At 40.3% G+C, this 12,600-nt stretch overlaps 1 protein-coding gene across 3 annotated transcripts in view; it reads right to left on the bottom strand.

The window, feature by feature from the left end:
- The window catches only part of ERBB4 (erb-b2 receptor tyrosine kinase 4), a 1,387,693-nt gene extending 1,375,457 nt beyond the window's left edge, over nt 1-12,236 (bottom strand). For all 3 annotated transcript variants that reach the window (XM_043992847.1, XM_043992848.1, XM_043992846.1), the window contains exon 1: nt 11,509-12,236. In XM_043992847.1, coding sequence (XP_043848782.1) covers nt 11,509-11,590 — 82 coding nt within the window. In that variant the 5' untranslated portion in view covers nt 11,591-12,236. The remainder of the gene's footprint in view (nt 1-11,508) is intronic.
- Nucleotides 12,237-12,600: the final 364 nt, after the last annotated feature.

Genomic DNA, 12,600 nt, shown 5'->3' with positions numbered 1-12,600 from the left:
AATTTTCTGTGGGTGCCTGTAATAATGTTATAGATTTTGGCTCAATTGAATGTTTATTCTGAGATTTTGTTCAATTTTGTCAACACTTCTCTCAAAATTCTGACCCCCAATTTACTTTCCTCCAAGGCCAGCCCACTATTTGTTGTTTTTGAATCATTTCAGTCTTGTCTGACCCCATTTATGGTTTTCTTCGCAAAGATACTGAAGTAGTATCCCATTTCTTTCTCCAGCTCATTTTTACAGATGAGGAAACTGAAGTAAACAAAGTTAAGTGACTTGCCCAAGGTTACTTGGCTATAAGTGTCTGAGACCAGATTTGAATTCAAGAAGTGGAAATCTCCTGACTCTATGCCCATCACTCTATCCACTGCAGCACCTAGTTGCCCAGTGGGTCACTATACTATATACCTCTCAAAAGCAAGTTCTTTACCTCTCTATGTTTGCCAGTATTCTGAATGCCTCTGGCTTTGAGATAGGCCCTTTATGATTCCTGTGGCAATCCCTTGACAAAGTCTCAGGAAGAACAGGTAAACTGTGAACCCGTGAACTTTCATTCTCTATTTTCATTTATATTCAGTGAATGAGGTTTCAAGAAGAGAAATAAGATTAAGTAGCACAAAGCTTCGTGGTTCATTATCAGTCATGAGGAAGAATTACTAGAGTTTGGGAAGCCCAGGTGAAGTAATATCCACTGCATAACTGACCAGACATGGGACAAGGGATTTGAATATTAAATGGAAAAAGAAAAAAAGGGTCAGAAATAATAAGAGAATTCGTTACAACTTATAGGTAGGAACAATGAAAACCCCAAGACAGTCCCAAGATTCTATAAAAGAAAGGTAAGATACCAAAGAGAAACTGGTGAGGGAGAATTGAAGAAGGTGATCAAGAGTCATGTACCCTGAGTCAGAGGAAGAAGGTGAAGGCAAGATGTGCTTTTCCTTGGGATCAAGCATTTTGACTAATTTTATTGACTATAAGATCGTAATAGCTTACAAATCACAGTTATTCGGCATGTTACTCCTACAAATCACAGTTATTCAATCTAAAATATAGCTTCCCCCAGTTTTATAACTTTTCTTCAATGTAGGTATTCATATGGGGAGGGGGAAGGAAGAGGAATATTCCCCTCAATCATCATAAATATGAAGAGATGAAAGGGATTTTTCCCAACCTGGATTGCTTAAAAATGTGCAAAACACACCTGCTACAAGGCAAAGTGGTTAAAACTCTTAAGGCTGAAGTCAAGAAGGGCTGAGTTCAAATGCTGCCCCAGATACCTCCTGGCTGTTAGATCCTTGACAAGTCTCAACTCCTTTTTGCTTCAGTTTCCTCAAGTGTAAAATGAGGTCAATAACATCACTCGGCTCATAAGGTTGTCGGGAAAATCCAATGAGATAATACCTGTAAAGCACTTAGCACAGAGCTTGGCGCATAGTAGGCACATATAAACACATTCCCTTCTCCTTCCCTTTCCTGCTACCATTATGAGCAGTTCTGATAGTCATGATCATGTCATATATTATTACACTTTTCCATGAGAGAAATATGATATTAAAACAGAAACCAAAATTCTGTGATATCTTCAGTTGCCTCTCATTGTGCAAGCAGAACTAGCTTTCCTCAGGTCAGATCTCTTAAAAAATCAGCCGTGATACCAGAAACAATCTATGTTTAATGAAAGCACAGTTTATGTGTTTACTAATTATCTTTTTAGGGCTGCTAGGTGGCAAAGGGGATAGAATACAGGGTCTGGAATCAGGAAGACTCATCTTCCTGAGTTTAAATCTGGCCTCAGACACTTACTTGCTATATGACCCTGGGCAAGTTACTTAACCCTGTTTGCCTCAATTTACTCATATATAAAATGAGCTTGAGAAGGAAACGGCAAACCACTCCTGTACCTTTGCCAAGAAAACCCCAAATGGGGTCACGAAGAGCTGGACAACAGTGAACAACAACATTTAGCTTTCCAATAGAAATACCGTTATATTAGGAGTTTGGTATCAGAGTTCAAATCTCTGCTCCACCACTTATTACTCATTTTGGCTTGGTGCAGGTCACCTTTTAGGCCTCAGTTCTCTTATCTGGAAAATGAAAGGATTTGAATAGAATGCTTAAAATTCCTCACCTATAAAATGACGGTGTTGAGCCAGTTAAGCCACATGGTCCCTTCCAACTCTACATATATGAACCTATTGAAATAATATAGCTTTTACATGTAATTAGACTCTACTGGAACACTGGATTCTGTGTTTAAAATATTATCCATCACCAAAAGAAAAAAAGTTTGATAAATATACGCAATATATATTATGCTATTTAGCCATGGAACAATTGGAGCATTTTTAAGTATGTTTTTTTATGTATATCTAACTTCACTGTTCATGTTACCAATGAGAAATATAATCCTTAGTTTATATAGAAAGATATTTAAATGGCCTATAACTATGTAAAAAGAGAGAGAAAAAAGCTGTTAAACTATGAGAGCCTGAAACTTCATGTGTAAATTACAAAGAGTGACTGAGTCAGATTGTAGGAATAAAATAACATGGATCAGATCTCAATTTGCTAAACAAAATTAGCTGCATGCCTTTCTGTCTGTCTTAGCTGTTTCTCTAGCTAATTCAGGCTACAAGCATTAGAGTAAGTACAGAAAAAGTAATAACTGACTTTCAACAAACCATTCCATGAAATGTTTTTTCTTCTAACACCTCCAAAGGTCTCGTTTTGGGGATACATTTTTCATCCGTAATATTTTTGTACCCACTAAGGAATATTATCTGAATACCAGTCACTTCAGTTTGCTATTTAATTGTGAGTACATTTTTACAGGTTTCTATATTTCACTAGGGACAATGGTTGCTAAATTTGACTCGAGCAACAACTGGGAAATTATTACATACTTTGCTGATATTTTATGCCATAAAGATGTGCTTGAAATCATGTTCCTTTTTTGCCTTTAAATCATTGTAATAAGACATTATTCATCCTTATCACAAAGGTTCTATGTTTCATATCATGTGTGATATTCAAATATCACAAAGGTGTTCTATGATTACTGATTTTGAGATACACCGGTTTATTACTTAGAGCAAAAGTATGGTTTTTGAAGTCAAAACATCCACATTCAGAGAGCAAAAAAGTCCAAGGTAGACTTCCAGTCAGTGCCAAATACAAACGATAAAGAAAAGTAAAAAATACATCTTGTTTCATAGAATGGCAAGACTTCGAGCTGGCTATGAGATGGACTTCAGTTTAATGGAAAGAATAAGGAGTTCTATATCCAGAGTACCTGGGTTCAAATGATACTTGCTCCTTATATGGCACTGGGCAAGTTACTCAACTCCCCTCAGTTTCCTCATGTGTAAAATGAGAACTCTGGTTCTTACTACCTCTAATTCTCAAATCCTATCTTCATAATTCTATGATAACTTTGAAATCACCTAATCCAAATGTCACTTTATATATACTCGATGTCACAAGAAGGGACAATGGCTGGAATGTTAGACATGATTGAGGAAGAAGTGAGTTCAAATCCAACTTCACATATTTACTAGCTATATAACCCTGGGTAAGTCACTTAACTTATCTGCCTCAATTTCCTCAACTATAATTGGGGAGTAATAATAGCACTTACCTCTCAGGGTTGTTGTAAGCATCAAAAGAGAAAAAAATTTGTAAAGCACTTAGCACAGTGTCTGACACATAGTAGGTGCTTGATAAATACTTGCTTCCTTTCTTGTAGATGAAGAAACTGGGATCAATTGGCTTGCTCAGGTTACCAGTCAGCAGAAACCACAAAGGCAGGATTCAAACCCAATCCCAGATGCACCACACCACCCCATCCTCACCCATCCACATCCACACACACTCTTTCCACTGACACCACATTTCAGAGAGAATCGCCTTGATACTATATGCCTTTTGTATGAAAAAAAAAATCAGCAAGATGATTAATTTTGATCACATCTAACCACTATAGGATACATGACTACTTTTTAAAAAATTATACTCTTATAATTTTGATGTCAAGAAACAAGCATGTATCATACCCTGTGTGATAGTGTGAAAGATATGCTCAATATCAGTCATTGAAAGACAGGGAAAATAGGAACTGGTTGCTTTACAAAGGGTTTTTTTTTTTACGATATTTACAATTTTTCCTCCCTACAACTCACTCTTTCAGAGAAGAGATAAAGGACAGAACTCACAAAATAAACCTTTATATAACAGCATTCTACATTCATAGTAACAACTGAAAAAAAGTTATAGCTTGCATCTTGAAATTTCACCATGACCTTAAAATTCTGAGTCAGAACAAATCCAGAAAATAAGGGTGATCTGGTTCAGGTTTCTTCAGTAAATAGGCCTCTAGGGAATAAAACCTGAAGGAAAATAAAGCAATGTAACATAAGGGTGGAGGGTTGCTTGGTGCTAGATGTCACAGAGAAGCATCTTCACATGACCATGACCCACCAAGAAAGAACAAAGATGGGGTGAGCTAGAGAGCAAAGAAGACTAAGGCCAGGGGCATCATTCTCATACAAGATTCTTAAATACCACAGTTGGGCACAAAAAAAGGAGAACTGAGTCACCACCATGGGGTTTAGCAGCAACACAAACATGTATTTGTGTGTAAAGAAAACATTATTCTTTTGAATCAGTAATGCCAGCTACCAACAATGTCAGAGAAGGCGGAACATACTCATCTGCTCTTCAACAGGTGGAATCCATGTCACCAGACTCCAATTTCTTGATCTACAAAAAATAATTCCTGACCTCTGCTTTCTTCTCAAGGGTATTGAGAAAGGGAGGGACTAAATTAATCCCAGAAAGAAGATCGTGTTAAGGGTTAAAATTCTAGCTAAACTGTCTAAAATATCTAATGAGTGGTCGCCAATAAATTATAAGCTTTAGCAAGAGTTAGACTTTTAAGCATTTATTAAGGAGAATAAGAGTTTGGTAAAGAGAGAGAAAAAGGCCTAGATTCCTATCTATTAAAGGGAGAGCACATTTCTAGCTCCCCTCTCCACCAGCGTCCTCAGGAAAGAGCCAGAGACCGAGCGCCAGTCTCTTCCTTCCTCCTCCCACTAGCCCGCGTCACTTCCTGACTCCTGGTCTTGCCCTCAAAGACCTTCGCTTCATGGGCAGAACTCTTCTACAGTAAGTCTCCAGCAGGTGGCGTCATTCCAATCGTTACAATCGAGGCACTCATGAGGGAGTCTAGCCTTAATATATTCCTCACTGGACACTGGTAGGTACTCTTGGAAGCTGTTAACTCTTTCCAACAGTTAGGTAAAGGTATAACTAGTACACCCTAGCATAGTAAATGGGTTGTTACAGTTTCTAGAAGTGTCTCAATTTATTCGTCAAGAAAGTTTACACATTGACGGATGCCCATCAGAGACAAAGCACTGTTATTTCACTGATATTCAGAAATGTGTTATAAATCATTAAATTACATCTCAGATGTCAGTTATCCATTCAGATGTTCCATAATAGCTGATTTCATAGGATTCTTTCTAGATGGAAGAACCTTCATCACTCATCGCACTCAGTAAGATTTAGAAGTCTACAAAATATGATTGTACTCATATCCTGGAGGGGGAAAACATTCAGGTTTTGTAAACAGGTACACCAAGGACCTGTATTAACCACCCTTTGAAAGTCCCAGTTGTTTCCTTGGATAGGACTGGTTAGGAAAAATCCTTGTCCATTCTCAAATTCTACCTCCCCTAAGTTTTCTCTTTTCCATAACCTAGGTTACCTTGACTTTTCTCTGAATTCCTATAATGATTATGTATTCTCTTTTATTAGTCTCTAATTATTACTCTAGGTAAAATACATTTTACCAATAACACGATTATCAAGGGCATGAAGGGTAAGGCCTTGTACTTTTCCTATGTCCCTGTAAGTACCTAGCACAAGTGAAAAGTTGCCTTCAAAAAAATAGTTTATCTTTGATAAAACTATCCTAACGTTTAAACCCATCTATCTTTGACCGAGTTCATCTCTAACACAAGGTTCCCTGTGTTAATATAAGTATCATAATATTAACTTATCAATTATCTGGAATTTTAAAATAAGAACTTCTCTAATTATCTTGAACCATTTCAGAATCAATTTTAAAAGAAATACTATGAAATGGATAAGCAGAAAATGCATTTTATCACAGATGCCAAGACTTTAAGAGATGAAATGGTTTGCCCAAAGTATTAAAGAAATGAGTAAAGGAATTTACTCTAAAATGTTGAAATCCTGACTTAAACAATTTGGCCATGTCCTACATCACACTGTGCCACAAAATGAGAAACTATAGTCTCTTTCAAATTGTGAGCAATAGCTGCAATTTCAAGGAATATTGATCTTTTTTTTTTTCTATTAAAAAAATCCAAGGGCAAGAGGGAATTATTTTTAATTACAAACTGGGAACTCTAGTCAATTGCTATACTAGTGAATACCATGAATAAAAGTTTCATTGCATCTCTCAAATAGATAGATAGATAGAAAATAGTTTAGAAAGTATTAGCTAACAGAATCAGCAGTGAGGTAGCATAAATGGGTTTCTCTGAGTCTATCTGATAAAACCTGAAGAAAAGTCAGTGATGATGAGAAAACCCAATTCTGCATAACGTGCTGAGTAGATCAGTATGAGAGATAATGGGGGAAAATACTTGACATAATTAATTTTGCACAACAGCTGTAGGCTTGAAACAATGTAAGCTAATTTTATTGTAAATATTAGCAATTCTGCTTTACAACATCTCTCAAAACAGTAAGATCAGCGGCCAACAGTTCCAACAGTTTTCAGATGATTAACCGGTAGAGCAAGTTTCTATAAGTTTGCAGGAAATAGAGCATCATTTTTGATATGTCTCAGCTCAGTTTCAGGTACTTAGAAATTACACAGACACATCAAAAAGGAGTAGAAAATGAAAAATAAAATTAAAAAGGCTCCTATTTCCTCTGAGTCTGCACTTAACTTTTCCTTATGACTGACTCCAAATGATGAAAAAGATACTACTTTGTGAGTATCATATATTTGGTGCATTCAAATCCAGTTTGTGACATACTGTGGACATCTCAAAAGGGCAACCAATATTGAAATAAAAATTCTGAAACCTCAGAATCAGTTAAAATAAAACAGCTCCTTCTGTCCCCTTGTACTTTTAGGGAGTGTATTATTACACTTCTTTTCTTGCTTTCATATTATTTTGGCCAAGAAAATAAGAGAGCTAGGGACTTCCTTAAGGAAACATTTGGCCTTGGAGTCAGTGTTTCAGAGATGTGCAAGTGACCCTGGATCGATGCCTTTTTATTTTCTTTCAGGAATAAATCTGGGCAATGGAATGGCTTTGAGATTGTCCAGTCAACCAGCCATATCAGATTTATCAGAAAGGAAGAATGGAAACTGACTTTGAGGGCTCCAGCAGTGGCAAAGTAGAATGTTGTTAGGAAAAACATAAGGAAAAAGAATGCACTTTGGGGCAGGAAAAGAATGAATTTACAAATATACTTCCACATATAAATTAAATGATTAACAAGAAATAAATGGATAGTGAAGAGTAATGGAGGGTCAGATTGTATACAACAGAATGATAAATAGTATTTCTATTAAAAACCAAAGACCGAATGAAGAATGTTTAAACCTACTTTATGAATAAAATGTAAATATTGACAAATAATAAAAATATGAAGAATTCTAAGATAGCAAATATAGTTAGTGTATTCAAGCAATAATTATTTTAAATGTTCATTAAATTTCAGTCCTGGTAAACAAATTATTATAATTTTTAATTAAGCCATACTTTAGTATTCCAAACAAAATAAATGTGTGTAAAGAAGTGACTCCATATTCTATAAGCTTTGATTTTTAACTGATATTTAGAATGAAAAAAATGTTCATATATTACATGTATGTATGTATGTATATGTAATTTATACATATATATATTTCTATCTGGAGAAATATATGTTTGGAGTCATAATGGAAGTCCAAAAACTATCCATCTTCATCATCAGAACAGCAAATAGTAATATTTTTTATTGAAATTGCCATTACATATTAAAAATCAATTGATCTATAAGATATGCAAAGGGGGATAAATCCACACTAACATTCTATTTAAAGTATCTAAGCATTCCAAATATCTCAATGTGTGTACATAGAGGTGCTCTTGTCATAAACATATGTAGGGAAAAAAGTAGATAAATAATGCTCTTTGAAACTGTATTTTCACATTTCCTTTGTTTTACCCAACCTAAATTTCATGAAAACTTTTTCTATTTAATGTAAATTGGCAAAGCGTGTGAAATGTCAGTATTATCAAACACCTAAAATATGAAGGAAACCTTATAGGATAAAACTTCTAGAGACATAAAACAGAACTGAGTCAAACACCAGGTTCTAAGTAGGAAATACCAGTTGAATTTACTCATTACCCACCCTTTAAGTTACAGACACTCCAGTGCAAGTATCATCTATTTTCTTTCAATATAACTAAGATAGCATTTTGTTTTTCCTCAAAGGAAAAATGCAGGCAAATTTTGGGATTCTCTTCATGGGTGGTATAAGATTTATTCTTGAAATGTAAATGGCCCTGTAAGGTACTGTCTCTGGAATAGCAGGAAAGTGATAAAGGAACCAAATACTGAGGAATTGTCTGTTTACAACTTAGATTGTTTTTTCCCCCCACCACAATAACAACAACAAAAATCTTATTCAGTTACAGTTATCTAATGGGAAAAGTGTTTTCAAGATCTATATAACGATCAAAAAGAGCAACATTTCTATTCCATTCACATAGACCAGTAAATAAGGTGCATTCCTTCTGCTTCTTAAGAAATTAGCATTTCAAAAATATGCCACTTTCCCCTGAACTCCAAGCGTGTCTAATAATGCGAGAAGCAGATTGTCTTCCCTCGTTTCCTTAATTTGTTTCATCTAAAAGCAATTCACTCAACATCTTGTCGCCCTCTGGCAGCTTAGTTTACTTATCCGCACTTAATTTCTCATTTGGACCAAAACAAACTCCTTCAAACTGCTACTGACTGCTAACCGGGATTGGTTGGGGGTTGGGGGTGGGTGAGCTGAATATGTATTTACTTGGGCAAACACACACACGTACACACTGATTAGACAATAACTAGGTTCTGTAATGGTACACTAAGATCAGCTGAACTTTTCCCCCCAGGTCTGGAAAGGGGAAAAAAATAAAAAGCCAGCATCCAAGGGCAGTAGCGGTTTCATCTGGATCACCTTTAGTATTCACGTTGCAATTAAGAGGGATTCACCAACCAGCTTTCCTTTGTCCCGCTCTTTCATCCTAGATCACTTTGTGTTTTTAACAAGTGGGGCTTGCCTTTGTGTCACCAGAATTTCAAGTGCATAGTCACGGCCCGAATAACAATGGGACGCAAAGCCTCACACTCCAGAAAGGGCTCACTTTGGGTTATGACAATTCGCCAAAGGCAGGGAAGCAGAGACGGGGGGGGGGGGGGGAGAATAGGGGGGGTAGAGAAGTGGTGTGCACTGCGTTGAAGAAGAGGACAGCTGCAGAACTAATTTGGATTACATTCCTTACAGAAATTCTGAAAAGAGCTTTGAGGAATAGCTCAACCCCTGAGCCTCACAGTTAATACCAAATTGCTGTAGACTCAGAGGCGGTCCCCATGGCTGAGGCTGAACCAGACAAACCCCCACTAGGTTGCCTCATAGAAATTCCTATCAGCTAAGCAGATATGTCAGCCTCAACTGCTTTTGAATGGGTCAACCTGCATAATCAACTCATTGAGGAAAATATGGAGAGGATCTTGGTAGGAAGACAAGGGGAAGTGGCGAGGAGACTGCCTTGAAATCTACAAGCCGCACTGGGGTGATTCCGGAGGTGACCGGAGTTCAGGAATTGGCAATAACTGATGGTGCATATAAATGGCAGAGACCAGGAATTCTGCGGTCATTTTTAGAGCCTCGGTGATTATAACTTCGTATTTACTTGAAGAAGAGGGAAGAAGAAGGCAGGGAGTAAGAAAACTAAGCAGCGCCGTTTTCTCCTTAAGGTCACAAGGACACCATAGCGTCCCCAAAGCATTCTCCTAACCCCCTCCCCTCCTTCCTATCCCTGAGGCTTTATCTTGTCAGCCAGCCTCCCACGCTACATCAAGTATCTCTGGCGTGATCACTCGCTGCCAGATCAGGAAACAGCACCGGCTGTCCAAATGACACCCCCTGGCCATCTCAGACATCGCTCTTCCCTTTTGGCTCTTCTCAGTCCTCTGATCAGCCATCTCCCCGTTCCCATTCCTATCATCTGGGAAACTCAAGTGTCAGAAACTTTTAGCTCACTCGCACGACACGTCCTGTCAAAGACCCTGCCACTAAGCTCTCCTGCGACCCCTCCTCCTTTTCTGTTCAGTTACATTCGTGCGCCCTGCTACCTGAGGCTAAGCAGTCCAGCCAACAGCTAGCGCACAGTGGTGCCCGCTTCGCCTCGGATTAGAGAGGATCAAGTGATGGGCGAGCGATCCGGCCAGCCCCAGTGCTAACCGGGAAGTTTGAAGGACCCCGGCCAATAGTAGACATTAGCAGGAGGAACTCTGGTGGGAGTCTAACCCCACAGAGTGTGCCTGTTATTTTCGTGAAAGTTTGCCAAGCCCTTTGACTGCTACACCCGCTACCAAGCACCCCTAGCCCCTACCGGGGGCTGTAAAGAAAAGGGGATCTCGATGAGTTTTAGAACAGCTTCTGGTCAAAACAGGTACGCGGTTGTTGTTAACGTCTGCAAAGGATGCTTTTCTGGTAGCAGCTGTATGCTGCGACTGTATTCGGACTATGACTGAAATCTTGTCTATGTCAAAGCTCTGGTGACTTGTGGAAGAGCCCTATTCCTGCTCCTCTTCCCCACGCAGGTACAAAAGCGCACACGGACATATACACACGAGGCGCTTTGGAATCAAAAGGCCAGGAGCTCCACCGAGGGAGCAAGGCAATGTATGCCATTCTGATCCTCTTTCCTTTTCGCGCCCCGGAATAGCCAAAAGTCCTAATTACTCTGTTTCTTTTCTTGGCTGGGGGGGGGTGATGGGGGGGTGATGGGGGGGGAGGTAGGAGAGGTGGAAAAAAGGAGAATTGTCTGCGCTGATTGGGATTTTCGTGTGCGTCTTCTACGTCTTAGACAAGCAGGCTGAAAGAACTAAGCCCTCTGCTAACCCACAGAGCGAAAAAGAAGGGGAAGGCGGAGGAGAAAGGGGTTACACAGTGATTTCCACGCACGCACTAGAAGAAGGAGGGGGAAAAACAAGCAAGTTGGAGGTGGAAATAAGGAGGGCAGTGATACAGGGGGCGGCGATGAAACAAATTCAGATCATCTTCTCCTAGCCTGGAAACGATCTATCAATAGAGGCGGGAAGTGGGAGGGAGGGGAGACCACAAACACAAATCATCCAGACAGCAGCAGGTTCCACAGCTGGAGCGAGAGCCATGGAAAAAGAGAGACTGTGACCCACCTGACTGAGAAGCGCCGGGCTGGAGGGTCCAGGCTACTACGAGAAGACTCACACAGACCCACAGTCTTGAAGCCAGCTTCATTTTTTGGAAGTCTCAAATCCTTTGCCGACAATTACATGTCCAAATCGCATATCCCCTTATTGTATCCCTCTGATGGATGTGGATGGGCGCGAGTGGGTATCGGGAAGAGAGAAATAGAGGTGCACAGTGTATTTGTGTGTGTGTGTGTGTGTGTGTGTGTGTGTGTGTATGTGTGTGCGCGCGCGCCGGCTATTCCAGGAATGGAGGTGAATGAGGGTGCGCGTGTGTGTGTCAGCGCTGCTCCCGGTCCCAGTTGAGGTTCAACTGTGAGTAGATTTCTCCCAGTGACCGTCCTCTGTCTCGCACTCGCTTTTTCGGGTTAGTCAACAATAAAAAGAGAGAGGGGAAAAAAAGTTGCTTGCACGAAGGTGGTAGATTTCCTGCTTTCGCTCCCCTACAGCGCTGCTTTCTGCTCTTTTTGTGCTCCCTGCACCTCCGGTGTGAGTCGGGGGAGGCTGGAAGGGAGCCTCTGGCGTCTCCCACGGATCCTGTCCTCCTCTCCTCACCCCCACTCCGGGCTCCTCAGACTTGTCCAGCGGCCGTAGGAGTTAAAAGCCTCCGAGCGTCAATTCCAGCGCTTCCCTTTCTCTGGCAGCGGCAGCGGCCGCAGCGTTAACAGCAGCTTGGAGAAATTAACAAGACTCCAAAAAAAAAAAATGGAAGCGGGTTTGGGGTGAGGGGGCGGGAGCGTGGAGGGGGTGGGGGGCGGTTGCGAGAAAGAAAAACCCTCTACGGAACGAAGGACTGAGAGGCAGGCACAGCTTGGTGGCTTAAACCCCGCCTCCGCTCTGACCCAGCTAGCCACACCCCTTCTCCCATTCCACCCCCCCCCTCCCCAAATCTAAAACCTCATTGGCTCAGCCACTCCCCAAAATCCCGAGCCTCCAGAGTTGGGAGAACACCTGTCAGGAGAATGAAAGGGGTGGCGTGGGCGGGGGAGGGGAGCTGGTCTTAAAGGGCTAGTGCCAACTGTGAGGTTAAGACACTCTCCTTTCCGCCCCCCCCCCCCC

Source organism: Dromiciops gliroides, chromosome 3 (assembly GCF_019393635.1).
Source record: "Dromiciops gliroides isolate mDroGli1 chromosome 3, mDroGli1.pri, whole genome shotgun sequence".
In the NCBI taxonomy this organism is placed as follows: Eukaryota; Metazoa; Chordata; class Mammalia; order Microbiotheria; family Microbiotheriidae; genus Dromiciops; species Dromiciops gliroides.
Note: the sequence above shows the minus strand (reverse complement) of the source record. Positions and strands in the feature narration are given on the sequence as shown.